Source organism: Equus przewalskii, chromosome 10 (genome assembly GCF_037783145.1).
Source record: "Equus przewalskii isolate Varuska chromosome 10, EquPr2, whole genome shotgun sequence".
NCBI lineage: Eukaryota > Metazoa > Chordata > Mammalia > Perissodactyla > Equidae > Equus > Equus przewalskii.
This window is the reverse complement of record NC_091840.1, coordinates 15,626,116-15,643,803: the sequence shown is the minus strand read 5'-3', so window position 1 is coordinate 15,643,803 and position 17,688 is coordinate 15,626,116. Positions and strand designations below refer to the sequence as shown.

The window sequence follows — 17,688 nt, the reverse complement described above, 5'->3', positions numbered from 1 at the left end:
AGTCACTTAATTATATCATCTTGCTTTCCTTTATTCCCAGTAGTTATCACTGCTGTTTATTTATTTATTGCCTGTCTCCTGTACCAGAAGGCAAGTTCCATGAGGGCAGGGACCTTATCTGTCTTGCTCACTGATGTATTCCCCAATGCCTGCAACAATGCTGGCACATACTTAAAGAAAAATCATTAAAGCAAAGTTTGATCTGGGGAGGTTTTCTGTCTATGACTTTGTCATTCCCACGGGCTGAAGAGAAGAGTAGGGTAAATGGACCAGCCAGTTCCACTGGAGACAGGGTTCAATATAGTATAATGACCTATACTGGAAATGCCAGCCTTCACACAACACATTCATTAGATCCCCTGTTACTGGGGGCCCTTTGTAGATCAGACTGATACCCACATGTGAGAAAGTACTGCATTTTTTAGCAGGTAACAATATGGCCCCAATGACAACAAATCTAGAACTACTTTGCATTTGAAGGTTTTCTTGCCTCTGATCTCCAGGCAAATTCCTTAACATTTCTCTCATTTGAAAAAGAGGAGGACTATGAAGGATAACTGAGTCCTGAGATGAAAAACATTTATTATATGCACTTTAAATAATTCCCTTTGGAAAAACTACAGATAGATACCTTTTAAATTACCCATCTCCCTCTTCCTTGCTAGGAGTGCATGTGAGACATATTGTCTACAAGGCTACATGGTAAAGACACACTCTTGTTGAGCCTAGGCAGGGAATGACTCATTAACCTACTGACGTGAGTAGTTAGTAACTTGAAAATATTCCTACTATCTTTGTTGACTACAGAAAACTACTCAAAAGTGTTAGTTTTAGAAAATAAAGCTCTTTAGGTAACTGGGAATATGAGTTCCTGGGTGGTCTGGAATTCACGAGATGAACTAGCTTAGTGGTTGCCCTGCGTCCTCTACTCCCTGTCCCCAGCTTACTGGAAATGCTCCGCAAATGGAGGCTTTCTCCTTTGTGGACAATCTATAGGTCTGAACTCAGAGGGAAACTGACCTTTATTGAGGAAAACAAACAAACAAACAAAGGCAATATTTTAAAAGGAAGAGGTCTGGTCTGGTATTACCACCGGGAAGGCAGGTTAGTTCATTATGTTGTTTCAGATTTAGAAAAGGTCAAATTCAGATGAAAAGGATGAAATATTCAGTCCATTCTCTTTAAACACAGCATCACATAGTTTTATTAGTATCATGTATAATCTCAAATTGCCTAGAGAAAGAAACTAATTCTATCAAAGTCTTTTCGTAGTTTCCCCTACCATGAAAAGCATTTTATTCATTTTGAAGCATTTGTAGCATTCATAAGCTACTGATATCCAGAAATCACTATAAAATAACTTTGTTTAAAGAGTTCATAAAACAAAATACAATAAAGCACACAAAGACAAAATTTATTAAATGCTACCAAATAAACACATTCAACCTGGCACAGGTTTCACACAGGATAACTTTTGGTATAACACTGGCAGCTGTAAAAATATAGAAATTATATATAATAGGCATTGTATTCTGGAAAAATACCTAACTGATCCTATAGGAAACATTTTTGGTCTCCCGACTGGAAAATATTTGGATCTGATAGACAGGTGCTCCGGACTAGCAGACCAAATAAGCATAGCCAAAACTTTACTGAAAGAGGAATTCTGCATCAACATCACCATCTTTCACTCAGCCTTGGGGCTGCCTGCAAAACGTGCAGACATCTGTCATCTGAAGGGTAAGAAGTCTATTTGGAAAAGAGCTCTTATCCGCTTGCTTTCTGAGATACTGATTCATACTATCAAAAATAGCTTGGTACACTGTGCACATCTGGTATTATTTACTCAGGTAAAATAAACTAGAAGAGTAGGAAGCAGGGCAAGAATCTTACAACTTTTGCCAATAAAAATACATTTTCTGTTTTGTACTTTGTAGTTTTGGGTTTTGTTTTTTAAGGTAGGAGATTTGAGATCCTGCCTTATAATCTAGACAGAGATCTCTATTATCTCTGTGGACTGAAATCTATTATGAATAGACTAAGGATGGAAAATTTAGTACCACTAGACACTAAAAGACAACCACATTTAGACTGTTGACACCTTCTTTTTTTGGAGGGGGTGGTGGGTGATTGGTGGGGTTGGAGAGGCGAGAAGACTTTAATCTTGGAGAGAGAAACAAAAGTCTTGAGATGTTTTCAAAGTACACATCAGAAGCTTTCCAGGGTGAAACCTGAATCTCCACACTAAAAGAATTACACTACAAATAAAGCTCAATGACAGATAAACAGAAGCACAAATGAAAAGCCAACAAAACACACAAACTTCCACAAGAAGTCATCTCCATGCAACAGCCATAGTGCTAAAGCCTAGAAAGTCACTTACTTTTCTCCGAGTGTCACCCGGAGGCTGCTCTGGAGTAGAGAAATTGATTGTTGGCATTTTGTTTTTTAGCAGAAGACATACCCACATTCAGGACAGCAATTACTGCACTTAGGACTACATTTATTAATAGAAACCACTTAAGAGTCATTACAGCAAAAAGTGACTGCAGTGCTACACATAAACACACACACACAGATCCACAGTAGAAATGCTGCAGCTAGATGAGGTTTTAAACATGAATCTATGGCTCTTCAAAACTTCGCAAGGCCAATATTCTATGGCTACTGTCTACTGAATATGATTCAACTGGTATAATTCTGGTCATACATTTACTTTTCATCAGCACACAATGTTATTTTCAATAGGCTGCTTTCAGAGTCTTACGTTGTGAACAAAAAACTCATTATAAAGTTATAGAGATGGCTGGCTATTTCCCGGGGAGTGCAGAGACTAGAAAAGAGGATTTTTAAAAAAAAGGGCCAAAAATGTTTTAATACAGCAACTTGCATATGTGGGACCATTACCCAATTTGATTCTCCAGTCAGATACATTCTATTCTGAATACAAATAAAGCAAGGGCTTTTTTGGCCCTCTGCTACTCTTGGTGAAAACAAATAAAGCCAAGGACAACTAAAATAACTTTCTGCTCTTAAATCAGACAAATTCTGTATCTGTGCTTTTGATTTTCTCCATTCTGTAAAAGTCACAAAAAATCATCAAAGTAGATCTTTAACCGTAAAGTATTGGAATGATCACACATTCCCAAATATGTTAAATTAGAAATTAGAGCATCCAACTGTATTGCTGGAGAAGACTGGCTACAGGGTAAATTAGCCATAATTTATCAAAATAAGATTTCTTTTTGTTTGCCTTGGACATCAGTTCTCTGGTACACAAATGGCAGGAGCAGTTGCTTAAGACAGTCTGTCGAGGTAAGAAGCCAGGTGAATGGATTAAAGGAAATCAAACCCAATCTTCCAGAGTAGAAGGCAAATTCCAAGTTGTATAGAACTTGATAACATACACTTCATCAAGCTGTTGAACAGTGTACAGAACAAGCTCTTCACCCCCCTCAGATCAGAGACTAGGGAACTGTCAAAAGACAGCCAGTGATCCTATCCTCAAGACACTGAAACCAAAATCCATTAATTCAATTCACAGATATCAGAAGATTTCTAATTAATTAACTGTAAACTGGACTTCCAACTCAATTTCCATCAATGCCAACGTTGAAACCATTGTATTCCCCTCAATGATGGGAAGAAAGTAAGAAGAGGGCCAGGATATAGTCCTTTTTTATTCCATTAGCCTTTGCTTTACCGTGAAGCTAACTTTTATTCTTTATAATGTTTTAACTCATCATTTTTCTAAACTCACATTTGTCTAGTCTAAAACACAATACTTTGACAAAATTCATGAATACTACTACTCCAGACGTTCTTTGAGAGGCATTAGGGAAAATAAATGAATAGGTACTACCTAGTAACTAACAAGTTTGAGCTTTCACTTTCTTAAGCCTATTTGGGGGTATTGTAGATCAGCCAAGCAATACACTCAAACTGATAACCTGTTTCTTTAGCTATAGGAGTTGAAGAGAGTATCTTGGTGTTCAGACACAAAGAATGGGGTTCGACTACTATTATTTTTATAGAAAGGAATTTTCTTTGCCTTAAGATCACAGCTCCCCAAAAGGCTCAATTTGAAATTACCTAAAGGGGAACACCTGAGCCTGTTAAATCTCAACGTTGCAAACCTACTTCACTTCTGAAATCAACATTTAGATCTTACAATAGAAAGTTAATATTTTTGTCCTGGCAGATTTTTCCTTAGTTCTCTTCTCTTTAAGTCTCATAATTTCTACCATAAAAAGATGAGTCAACTAGATTGATCAGTTAAACCAGAATTTTTATATCATTACTACCTTTGTTCTGATATTATTTTATTTTATTATTTTAATTTTCTTCTTCTTCTTCTTCCCCAAAGTTCCCCAGTACATAGTTGTATATTCTAGTTGTAGGTCCTTCTGGCTCTGCTATGTGGGATGCCACTTCAGCATGGCTTGATGAGCGGTGCCAGGTCCGTGCCTAGGATCCGAACCAGCAAAATCCTGGGCCTCTAAAGTGGAGCCACTTGGCCACAGGGCCAGACCCAGATATAATTTTCTTTTTAAAATCCTCAAGGCTAGAGACTTTTACACATTTATTTTCCTTTAAGAATACGTATCTCAACTGGACAAATACTTAGAAGAAACACATATGCCTTTAAGTAAATACTAGCTTTCTAACAATCAAGACAGGCCAAAGACAACTGCCAGATCAGTTCTCAAATCTCTGGCAAACCATGGATTCAAAAAGGAGCCAAATAAATACAACAGCTGTAGTTTACACTTGCCCTAAGAATTACTAATTTCTATAAATTTATTTAGTCAACAAATGGGTGATGACATTTAGTCTGAAGCGATGGCTAAATGCCATACTGTACTTACCTCCAAATAGTTCCAAATCTCTTAAGCCCTCAACAATGAACTTTTCCGAGACCCACCGCTAAAGAGAAAAGCCCCAAAGAGAATTAGTATTTCCTCCAAGGCACAAAAAATTAGCTATCAGCCATTAGACAGACAAACAAAAACAGAATCGTGCAATATAGTTAAGATACATTTCTACGGAAAAGTTTTGAAAAGAATCTTGGATTTAAATCAACTGAAAACAATAGATTAATTCCTTTCTCTGTTCCTCTTTGCCTAATTTGACGAATAATTCCTAAATCTGACAAATGACAAACACATAATATTGGCCTTATTGATAAAGAATGTTTTTGTCCTTCCTATATATAAAACTACATTGTGGTTCTATCTTATTCATTCCATGGCTGTCTATTACAGATGCTTTGGATCATTAATGACAATTTGAAAAATATTATTGGAATTCACAACACAGAAAACAGGGATGAAACAGTAGTTTTTCACAAGCCTCTATTAGTTTATAAAAGGAAACAGCAAGCTGCATATTCTTTCATCCACTAGGGTTTCTAAAGACATCACCAATTTTCTACCAAGTTTACAAGGACCAAACTAGCATGACCAATCTGTGGCCACTTTCCTGGCCTATTTCAAACAAGTATTGGATTTCGATCATAGTGATCAGTGGTCTAGTTTCACCTGAACCAGGCTAGGTTGAAATAGAAAAGAAGCTCATATTTAAAAGCAATGGAATCAAGACTGTATTTCACTTCAGGACTGGTGTTAAAGTTGGGCTTGAGGGCATTCTTTCCACTGGGCAGAGTTGAGGCTAAGGAGAGATTCAGTTTTTCCTCTTAACAGTGGAAGTTTACCCTTTCCAATATACATTTTTCTTATATAAATAAACATAAGAAAAAAGAAGATTAGGTAACATTCAGAAATAAGTTGCACTATATGGATTATGAATTGGAACTACAATATCATTTTCTGTCCTCTATATCAATTTTTTCAAATTAAAAAAAAGAAGACTCTAAACAAAAAACTTGATATAAAAAAATCATATGCACTATACCACAAAACATAATTTACACTTTAACATTTAAAGAAAGTGGTACATTCATAATGTCTCATAGCACACATTGTTACAAGATTTTAAAATAATTACTACTTTATTTAGAAATTAACTACGTGTTAATAAATAAAATAAAATACTTTTATGAAATCATGGAAGCTTGTAAAGAAGCTAAATCCAGTATTTGTTCTTGAGGTCACTTTAGTTGGTAAAGTTTTCAGCTGTAATAAAATTTTTCATGTTCAAAAAGTCTTCAGTTAAAACCCATAATTATACTTAGAAAAAAAGTGTTCCAATGATTACAATTTGATACTGATTTTTAAAACACACAAATTCATTGAACATACAGAGGAAACTGGCAGATCATATCTAGACTGAAAAGAGCCATCAACTCATTTAATGTTGAATGATCGATATTCATAAAATACGCCATCTTGTTTGTTCTCTATCAAACTGATGGGTGTGTTCTGTGTCTCTGGTCAGCCTCTGCCTGTAGCTCTTCTCTCAGGAGTGAAGGCTGCAATACCTGCTTCACTTCCTACATCCATCACTTCTGCATGATCCTGAGCATCACATAAAAAACCACCTACAGTATCTGCCCAAACACATCGCTTTTCAGAAATAAAAATAGTAAAGCCAGAAGAAGAGAAACACTCACCCTGATTCGCTCTGGTTTACTTACAAGAAAAGACATGAGTTCCTAACGTGTAGACCTACTTCAATTGCAAAAATTTAAACCTAAAGGGAAAATAGAAACAGGGTGAGTTAGTCGAATCTCCTTTTTACAGAAATACCTTTTGATTAACAAAACTCACTATGAGTCTACCATTCAAAGCACTGTACTAGATCTATACATTGCTAGATTCTCAAGATTTGTTTAGAGAAACTTCCAGTGACAATAAACTGGGATGTACTTTGGCCAAGTACATTCTGAAATACTGTAATCTCTATAAGAAAAGAGAAGTTTGTTATTATACGGTTTCCTTCTTTAAATTAATTTTTAAATTTTTCTTGACTGAACCCCCGACTAACTCCTTCCCAGCAGTAACTAACTTCAATTCTTTTGGCTGTTTATCCTTTTTATCATCATTCTTAAATAATGTTTATATGGCCATGACCTATCCATTTTAGACATTTATCTACTAACTTCCTACCATGGTAGATGAGGTCTAAGCTCTCCTATATCACCTCCCTGCACTCTGTTTTCCTGCATTCACTCCGCCAACCTAGTTCTGGCATAATTTTTGGTTAAACCAATAGCTGACATTTATACTACTATGATTATACAAACATGGTTCATAGCTGAGGTAAATAGTTAGAAATACCTGTATTCTTCCTTCTGTATACCCATTTTCCCCTTAGAGTTAATAATTGCCTAATTTTTTTACTTGCTTGGTTTCCCATGTAGCTATTATTAACTTTTTCTAAATACTTCAACATCTCTGCTATTTGTCTTATCAATATATTTTTTCATACACTCAAACTCATCCATTCCAATTTCTCCTTAGAGATCGCCTTTCCAGGGCCTTCCATCCTCCTACTGTAATCTGGACTAGTTGCTTTCTAGGCCAGCTGCACTTAGTCAGCCTTTTTACTATGACGGTTTGGATCTCCCAATTCAAGGAAATATTCTTCTATTGTTTCTTTGATAATTTGTCTCCTGTATTCTCATGTTACAGAATTCCTAATAGTTAAAGATGTACTTCTAGAGTTATCCTTTAACATTACACTTGTTTCATTCCTATTTTACAACTCTCTACTTTCCAGGAGATTTCTTCACCTTTATTTCCAACCATTCTACTAAGCTTTAAATTTTGGTTACACATTTCCAAGAGTTTCTGCCATTTCTCAAATGTATCTTTCTTCATATCATCCTGACCTTGTTTTATGTGCTATTTATAATTAGGAATTTATATCTAGAATGGCTAAAAGCATAATATATTATGACCCAGTGGGGTTTATCCCAGGATTGAAAGATTGGTTTAACATTTAAAAATGAATAAATGTATACAAAATTGTGTTTGTTCGAAGTTGTTTGCAAATAAAGAACCAATTTTAAGGAATTTTAAAAAATGAATCAATGTAATTTTACCTTATTAAATGAGTAAACAAGAAAAAAATATACAATCATACCAACAGATGAAGAAAAAGCATCTGACAAAATTCAACACCAACTCATGACTTAAAAAAACTCTCAGTCAACCAGGAATAGTCAAATAGAAATAGAACAGAAATAGAATTTTACCAAGTCAACTTGGTAAAAGATAGACATGAAAAATTTATAGCTAATATCATACTTAATGGTAAAAAAGAATGAATGAGTTTCCTCTAAGAACAGAAGTAAAGCAAGGATGTCTGTTCTCATCACTTCTATTCACCATTGTACTAGTGGTCTTGGCCAACGCAAAAAGACGAGAAGAAATAAAAGGCATACAGATTGGAAAAGAAGGTGTAAAACCTTTTTTTTTTTTAAAAGATTTTATTTTTTCCTCTTTCTCCCCAAAGCCCCCCGGCACATAGTTGTATATTCTTCGTTGGGTCCTTCTAGTTGTGGCCTGTGGGACGCTGCCTCAGCCGTGGTTTGATGAGCAGTGCCATGTCTGCGCCCAGGATTCGAACCAACGAAACACTGAGCCGCCTGCCGCGGAGTGCGCGAACTTAACCACTCAGCCACGGGGCCAGCCCACAAAACTCTTTATTCATAGACAACATGATTGTGTACCTAGAAAGTGTTAAGTATTCCACAAAAAAATCATTAGACCTAAGAAAATGAATTTAGAGAGGTCAATTACAAAACCCAATTGTATTTCTATATACTAGCAATGAATAACAACAAAATGAAATTTTTTAAAAATCACCGTTTATAATACCAACAAAAACATAAAATAATTAGGAATAATTGTAATAAATTATAGATAAGAACTGTTTGTTTAAAATTATAAAACATTGCTAAGAGGGATTAAGGATGATCTAAATAAGAGATATGCCATCTTCACAGTTTGGAAGACTCAATATTGTCAAGATGTCAATTCCTTCCAAATTGATCTATAGATTCAGTGCAATGCCAGCAGACTTTTAAAAAGAAATTGAAGTGGATCACAGAACTAAACAAAAAGTTAAAACTACTAAAGAAAACAGAGCAGGAAATCTTTATGATCTTGGGATAGGTAAAGATTCAAAATAAGAACATCAAGAGCATGAAATGTAAAAAAAAATGTGATAAAGTAACTTTATCAAAATCAAAAACTTGAAAGACACCACTAAAAAAATGAAAAGACTGGGAGAAAACATTGTGTGTGTGTGTGTGTGTGTGTGTCTACAAAGGGCTTTATATACAAAATATATAAAGAACTTCTACAAGTCAATAATAAGACAACTCAATGTAAATAATAGGCAACAGATTTGAACAGAAGATATATGAATGTCCACTAAAGCATATGAAATGATGCTCAGCATCATTTGTCATTAGGGAAACATACATAAAGCCACAATGAGATACCTCTACACACCCACCAAAATGGCTGACAATACCAAGTGTTGACCAGCTGGAATTCTCATATGTTGCTGGTGGGAATGCAAACTATACAGCCATTTTAGGAAATGGGTTAGTAGGTTCTCATGACCCAATAATTCTGCTCCTAGGTAATCTACTCAAGAGAAATGAAAACATATGTTCACACAGACTTGCGCATGAATGTTCATAACAGCATTATTCACAATAGCTTCAAACTGAAAACAATCCAAACCTCTACCAACTGGTAAATGGATAAACAAAATGTCATATGTACACCAACGGAATACTACTTGGCAATAAAAAGGAACAACTATTGATACAAGCAACGATATCATGTTAAGTGAAAGAAGTCAGACAAAAATCTACACGTTGTGTCCATTTACACGAAATTCTAGAAAAAGTAAAAATACTATGACAGAAAGCAAATCATCGACTGCCTGGAACCAAGAGTGAAATGAGGGACCAACTTCAAAGAGACACACGAGAACTTCTTGGGCTGATGGAAATGTTCTCTATCTTGATTATGTGGTGGTTACATGAGTGTGTCTGTCAAAATTCAACAAACCATACACTTAATGTAGGTGTATTTTATTGGAGGCAAATTAAATCTCAGCCAAGTTGATTTAAAAAGTAAAATGACTAAAATAAATAATCAGAAACGCTTTTGAAGAATCTAGAAAAAAACCCTGCCACATTACCTCTTTTTTTCCTTAAGGTAGGCTGGGGTTTTGAGGGGTTGTGGTAGTGGTATAGCAATGGGAGTGGGGAATTCATCTGGTACAGAGTTTTAGGAATCCTTAAAATTGCTTCAGAGAAATCAAAGCAATGGTTTTCAACCTAGGGGAGAGAGGAGGCCTTTCAAAATCATCTATAGATTTTTATCAAATTGCTTTTGTTCTCACCCCTACCCTGATATTTTTTTTTTTTTTTTTGGAGGAAGATTAGCTCCGAGCGAACATCTGCTGACAATCCTCCTCTTTTTGCTGAGGAAGACTGGCCCTGAGCTAACATCCGTGCCCACCTTCCTCTACTTCATATGTGGGACACCTACCACAGCATGGCTTGCCAAGCAGTGCCATGTCCGTACCTGGGATCCGAACCCGCAAACCCCGAGCCACTGAAGTGGAACATGTGGACTTAACCGCTGAGCCACCAGGCCAGCCCCTACCCTGATCTTCTTACAGAAGCCCCCCTACCATGTCGAGAATCATTTATCCTGCCATGAAACAGTAAAAATACAGATTGAATTTGAAAAAAAGATCATTAGAATGCACATTGTTTAATAACATTAAACACAAAGCACATGCAAAAGAAATTTAAGAGGAAACAAAGTCTACATCCATCTGTAGTGTACAACAGAAAGAAAAGAGAATATTAACATAGAGATGTAGATGTTTTTATCCACAGAAAAGAACTGTATATGCTCTGGAAAAATATTGGAAATAGAAAATAAAGTTCCAAAATTCCAAAACACTGTATAAACTAATGTAACTGCCTATTTGGAGAGACCTAAGAATCGGTTCTAGACTGCCATATCAACAGCTTCATCAATGATCTGAACCACTGGTTCCCAAACCAGCATGTGTTTCAAATTAACCTGTGTATTTACAAAAACCTAAGGATGCTCAAACTGCCGCCTTCAAAAATTTTAATTCAGCAGGTCTGGGGAATGCACAAGCAGAAATAGGCAACTCTTCATGGAGTTCAGCAAAGGGAAAGATTACTATGAGCTGGGGTGGACCTGGATAATTTTATTGAGGGGTGAGGCTTGAATGTCAAATAGAACTTAAAGAAAATGGGAATTCCAAGCATGAAATAGTATTAGCTACTGATTATTTAGTGTTTATTTGCCTTGTCCACAGGTGTACCTTTCGGTTTCTAGCATAGTGCCCACCACACAGCAGGCACTCGGTAATACTGAATGACTGCTCAAACGTGCTGAGAAGTGTGTCAGCACTTGGCACATACTCTCGGATTAATATGAGGGCAGTTACAGAAGCAGAACTCTACACGTATGAGAACAATGAATAGGCCTTAATGAATAGGCGTGCTAGAGTATGGATTTTATTCAGCAGGCAGTAGAAGGCCACTGCAGGTTTTGAACAAAAGGTGACAAACACAAAACAGTGGTCTAAGATAGTGTCTCTCAAACTTTACCAGGCATGCAAATCACTTGAGGATCTTGTTCAAATGCAAATTTTGATTCAGAAGGTCTAGAGCGGGGGCCTGGTAATTCTAACAAGCTCCCAGATGATGGCAATGCTACTGATCTGTGGACTATTGTATTGACTAACGTTTGAGAAGCCTTGTTCTAAGGAACATTCTAAGGAATATTAATCTGCAAAGGGATGGGAGAGGAGGAGGTGAAAACAACCCAGAGAAAGAAATGCAAGTTAGAATAAAAGTATAGTGGACCATATTTGTGGTGTCATAGATGGATAGGGGAGAAGGAAAAATAAAGAAATTATATTTAGTAAGGACACCATAAGTCATCCAGCCCATCCTCCACCCTTTGGAGGAATAGCTTTTACAAATTTCTGGATATAGGATTATCCAATCTCTGCTTGAAAACTTCCCACGCCAGAGACTCACTACTTTATCAGGAAGCCCATTCTACCTGTGGACAATTCTGATGACTCCAATTTTTTTTATGCCCAAGTAACTGGGAAAAGAGTAGCGTCTCAACGAGAGAAATAGGAAAGCTCAGAGGTGGAAGTGGTTTCAGTGGAGAGAGGAGTTCGAGTTTTTTGTTTTTTTTTTTTTTTTGAGGAAGATTAGCCCTGAGCTAACTACTGCCAGTCTTCCGCTTTTTTGCTGAGGAAGCCTGGCTCTGAGCTAACATCGTGCACATCTTCCTCTACTTTATACGTGGGACGCCTATCACAGCATGGCGTGCCAAGCAGTGCCATGTCCACACCCGGGATCCGAACCGGAGAACCCTGGGCCGCCGAGAAGCGCAACGTGCGAACTTAACCGCTGCGCCACCGGGCTGGCCCCATCGAGTTTTTAAATCATATTGAGGTTGAGAAAACAGTTATATATCCCAAGTGGAAATATATCGTATCCAGTTAGAAAAGTAAGACTGATATTTAAAAGACAGGTTAGAGACGCCTATGTGGACTTGGGAGTTAGCAGCTAAAGCTATATGAATGACAGAAATTCACTCAAGGAGAAAATGGTGAGAGAAGAGCAGGCGGCTGGGAAGCAAGCCTCAGGATAGGCCCATATTTAGGACATGGCTCTTGAAAGGCAGGTAGGAAATGAAACTCAAAGAAAAAACTTTAAAGATCCTTTTTCCCCTCCCGGACCCCTTCCCTCCCCCAACCTGATTAATTTTGACCTGTCCCTCACTACTCATTTCAGGTGTCCTGTGCTACAGAAGTCCTCCCTTCCCCCGCCCCTCCCCTGACCTATGTTACCTGTTCAGCCTCTGTATTCAACCCTTTCGGCTACCACACTCTTAATCGCCTATTTTTTGGTCTCCTCTCCTAGACTAGAGATTCTTTGAGGTCAGGGAATGCATCTTGTTCACTGTTGCATTCCCTGAGGATACTGAGCCCCACACACAATACGGGCATTCCCATATCTGTTAAATTAATAATAGTAAAAATAATAAAAGCAGCAAGCATTTACGTGAACTACGTGCAGGATCTGCACTAAATGCTTCACAGAAATCAGCTCACAATAAGTATTATCATCCACGTTTTACAGATCAGGAAATTAAGGCTCTGAGAGGTTAAATGCCAAGGTTACATAAGCAAGTGGTAGAGGACTGATTAGATCTGTTGCAGGCCTGCGCTCCAGAAACCAGTGATAATAGAGAAGGCTGGGGAGAAGTGTCAAGGCTGTGTGTGCAAAGATACATGACTGAGAAGGTATTACCTGATTTGACAATGCTGCTGACCAGGTGCCAAATGGTATAGAAAGGAAAATTCATTTAACTTAATTTTTTTCTTTTTTTTCTTATTTTTGTCACTGGTTTTCTAACCTTCCTCCATGTCTGTGGTTACAACCATAAACACTGCATTTGAACCACAATACATCTAATAACCCTGGTTAACAGGTTGGGTAACAGATTCAACCAGTTCAGCACTGCAACTAATGGCTGAATAGGCTCCTGGCCTGAGGCAGGTGATCAGAGGAACCTCAGTTTCTTTAACTTTCAGGGACAAGAAACAGTCTTGGGTGTCTCTAGAAAGTATGAATCAGTCAGTGAAGAACTGTCTCAATGCTGCAAATACATAATGGAACATAGTTCTTCGTCAACAGATACTAGAATAAGAAAAGGACCAATTCCAACACTTTTCCTCTTTGGAGGAAATGAAGTTATAACATGCTAGGACATCTTAGAATAGCCCTGGTGGTCTAATGGTTAAGACTGGGGGCTCTCACCAATGCAGCCCAAGGTTCCAGTCCCCTTAGGGAACCACACCACCCATCTGTCAGTTGTCATGCTGTGGTGGTTGCATGCTGCTGTTGTGCTGAAAGCTATATGGTACAGGAGGGTAACCCACGGTGGACAGGTTTCAGCGGAGCTTCCAGACTAAGACAGACTAGGAAAAAGGACCTGGCCACCCACTTCTGAAAAAACAGACCATGAAAAGCCTATGAATATCAACAGAGCACTGTCTGAGACAGCGCAGGGAGAGAGAGAGGATGGCACAAAAGACCGAGCAGGCTTCCGCTCTGCTGTACACAGGGTCGCTAGGAGTCTAACGGACTTGACGGCATTCACAACAAAGGATATTTTAGCACAGGGCAGAGAAGTTAGTTGCCCATTTCCTGAAAATTTTTATTTAACTACTCCCTCTCCCTCGCGCTCATTTCTCTACCCCTACCCCCCACCTTCACCCCAAATCTACTGTCGGCACTTCAACATTCTTGGAAACCAAGAAGACAATTAGAAGCTCTGTGTTTTGGCTGATTCCGGGAGTCACCTGGATCTCTGTCCTTAACGGGGGCTTGACCCGCTGCCTGCTCAGCCCGGGGTGACACGGGGATGTGGTGGGAGGAGAGGTGAGCACTAGGATCTGCCGTCTCTTTGCTTGAGCAGGACAAACCGACACCTGGGCCCCAGGTTCCCCACCTAGAAGTCGGGGGAAAGAGGGCAAGCAGGCGCTCGCCTCTCCCGCCCGGCAACTCCGCTCCGGGGTCTCCCGGCCAGGCCCGAGCCTATTCTGCTCTCGGGCTGCAGCCTCTCACTGCGAGAACCGAGAACTCGGGTGAAAAGGAGCCCGGGAGGGCGAGGGGGGACTCGCGAAGGCCCGCCCCTGAGGAGATGAAATCGGCGCCAGGGCAAGAAGGGACCGACCCCCGGAAGACACCAGGCGGCCCCGCCAGCCCGGTACCTGGTCCTGGAGTCAGCACGCAGACCCGACCCGGTCACAGCTCCGCCTCTTTAGTTTATGGCCGCGCCGCCACCAGGCCAGTGGCTAGGAGGGAAGTACGCAACGTGCCATGCGCAGTAGAGGAACCAAAGGCGGGCGGGTAGGGAGCTCCGCCCCGCCCCGCCGCGGCCCGAGCGGTGGAGTAAGCTCCGCCCCGCCCCGCCGCGGCCCGAGCTGGTGAGGAAGCTCCGCCCAGCCCCGCCCCGAGCGAGGGAGTAAGCTCCGCCCCGCCCCGCCGCGGCCCGAGCGAGGGAGGAAGCTCCGCCCCGCCCAGCCCCGACCCGAGCGAGGGAGTAAGCTCCGCCCCGCCCCGCCCCGCCGCGGCCCGAGCTGGTGAGGAAGCTCCGCCCCACCCCGCCCCGCCCGAGCGCGTGAGGAAGCTCCGCCCGGTTTCTGCGTCGCCGCGGTGCGGCAAGCCCTCAGCAGCGGCCTAGCGGAGAGCTGTTCACGGTTGAGTTCTGTCACCGCGTCCCGCGCTACCTGAGGGCATTCCGTCTCCAACACGAAGTTTCACCAAGTCTGGGGGCCAAAGACCTAGCTTGTCGTGGGTGCGGTCTGCCGGTCCAGAGCGGGCTCCCGGGAGCCTCCGCCCCTGCAGCAGGCGGGAAGCAGGAAGATCTCAATAACGAGGAGTCGGGGACCAGAGAAAGGCAAACCAACGCTGGCTGCTGACTTGGCTACCTTGAGGAATTTGTGTTTGTTTTCATTTCGTGTGGCAGGACTTCAATGGGAAAACCTGCCTCGCATTTTTCTTGAAGACAGCTCAAATTCTCCTCATTTTGGCCTCTTGGGCACCAGACGGACAAGCTGCAAAGGGGAAACCCACCCTTTCTCTGTGCCTCAATTTCCTTATCTGTAAAAGGAGGAAAATAGCTCACCTAATGGGAACTACCATATTTTCCCTTCTGGATCTTTTTGTCCCTGGACCCTTCCTCATCCACAACTCCTGAGTTTTTTTTTTAGGACGATTAGCCCTGAGCTAACATCTGCCGCCAATCCTCCTCTTTTTGCTGAGGAAGACTGGCCCTGAGCTAACACCTGTGCCTATCTTCCTCTATTTTATATGTGGGATGCCTGCCACAGCATGGCTTGACAAGCAGTGCAGTATGTCCACACCCGGGATCCGGGCTGGGGAACCCAGGCCGGCAAAGCAGAACATGCAAACAACTGCTTAACTCCTGGCTCCTCTTGAGATGTTCTGTTTGCAGAAACCTATAAGGTTTGCTTTGATGGAGAAGCTAGCCTAAACCAAGGCATGCAGGGCTTGAGGAATGATGAAGAAATTAAGGAGCAAGACTCTCTTCGGTGAGACTGCGTTTCTTCAGTAACTTACTCTGCCCATGGTGGGGGGTGGGGGGTGTATCCAAAATTGGATAAATAATCAAGTAATGAATATCGCTCTTCTCAGCTCTGACCCTTGACGCTGATTTATACTGGTCTAACTTCCAAGATGGGGAAGAGGTTCAGCTACATCCAAACAGGGACTGATGGAAATAAGAGATCGAAGCGGAACGTGAACTTTGCCAGTGCACTGATATGCACCTCCAGGTCTCATTCAGTTTTACAGATATCACTTTGATCTTATCTAGTGCTTTAACGTTCCAGAACACTACCCTCACTATTCTCTCATCCTCAAAATAACATGCCTCTCTCAGGAGCAAACTTAATAAATATACGAAGCAAGATAGTAGCAGAAACTGAAGCAAAATTCTTGGCGGTGTTCTTTCAAAAAGACCTTCACAGATGGTCTTTGGAATTGAGGGTACTAGAGAAGATAGTCCCTGAAAAGATGCCAAACTTCATGCAGTCATCGCAATGTGGAATTTAATTATGGAGGTACTTCCCATCTATTTTAATACCTAGCCCTAGCCCAGTCGCTATGCCGTTTTCTACTTGGATGTCAGTCGGCCAGGGGGCCAAAAGATCTCACCATCTTCATGACTGCCCACAAAAGCTGGCCAGAGAACCTTTTGGCCTAGATTCTGTTGTGACTTTCAAGGAGCAAATGTTCATTAGCTTTAGTTTTCCTTGCAAGAGGGCCTCCTAAATCCAGATAACCTGGAAAACTGGTGTAATGAAAGGTCAACTTTCAGAGTTTACAAAGTCAATCTTTGCTGGCTTTACTTTTGACTTGTTATGAGCCCTGGAATCCACAAGCTCCCTAATGCTTTTCACTTACTTACAATAAGGGTTGGGACTCTCCAAGATTTCTGGAGCTTTCCAAAACTGGCTTGAAGCCTGGAGGAAGGGAGATGAACTGAAGATCCTGGCCATTTTGTTTTTAACTCTGAGCATCCAGTTTAGACTAAGTGCTGCCCTCTTCAAGATACTGCATAAATTAACTGTGAGGAAGGTAAAACTAATTGCCTATGAATGGATAAATAAGATATGGTGTATATATACAATGGAATACTATTCAGCCGTGAGAAAAGATGAAATTTTGCCATTTGTGACAACATGGATGGACCTTGAGGGTATCATGCTAAGTGAAATAAGTCAGATAGAGAAAGAAAAATACTGTATGATTTCACTCATGTGGAATATAAAAAACAAAACAAACAAACAAAAAATAAAAACAAACTCATAGAAGCAGACAACAGATCGGTGGTTACCAGAGGGGAAAGGAGTTCAGGGTACGGCAAATGGGGTAAAGGTGTCAATTATACGGTCACAGATGGAAACTACACTTTTGGTGGTGAGCATGCTGTAGTATATACAGATGTCGAATTATAATGTTGTACACCTGAACCCTATGCAATGTTATAGTCAATGTTACCTCAAATATATACACATATAAATTCTGTTCGCCATAATGCCATAGAGTGCAAAGACAAACCACAGAATGGGAGAAGATACTCACCAAACATAAATCTC

General features: G+C 40.3%; 1 protein-coding gene across 14 annotated transcripts in view; it reads right to left on the bottom strand.

Moving 5' to 3' along the window:
* STRADA (STE20 related adaptor alpha) overlaps positions 1 to 15,120 on the bottom strand; it is a 28,387-nt gene extending 13,267 nt beyond the window's left edge. For 3 of the 14 annotated variants that reach the window (XM_070561650.1, XM_008518305.2, XM_070561662.1), the window contains exons 1-4: positions 14,776 to 15,090; positions 6,572 to 6,651; positions 4,869 to 4,926; positions 2,384 to 2,412 (exon numbers count right to left, since the gene is read on the bottom strand). In XM_070561650.1, coding sequence (XP_070417751.1) covers positions 2,384 to 2,412; positions 4,869 to 4,926; positions 6,572 to 6,607 — 123 coding nt within the window. In that variant the 5' untranslated portion in view covers positions 6,608 to 6,651; positions 14,776 to 15,090. Of the gene's footprint in view, positions 1 to 2,383; positions 2,413 to 4,868; positions 4,927 to 6,571; positions 6,652 to 14,364 lie in introns of all 14 variants that reach the window. The other 11 variants (XM_070561651.1, XM_070561653.1, XM_008518306.2 and 8 more) reach the window with 10 other exon arrangements.
* Positions 15,121 to 17,688: the final 2,568 nt, after the last annotated feature.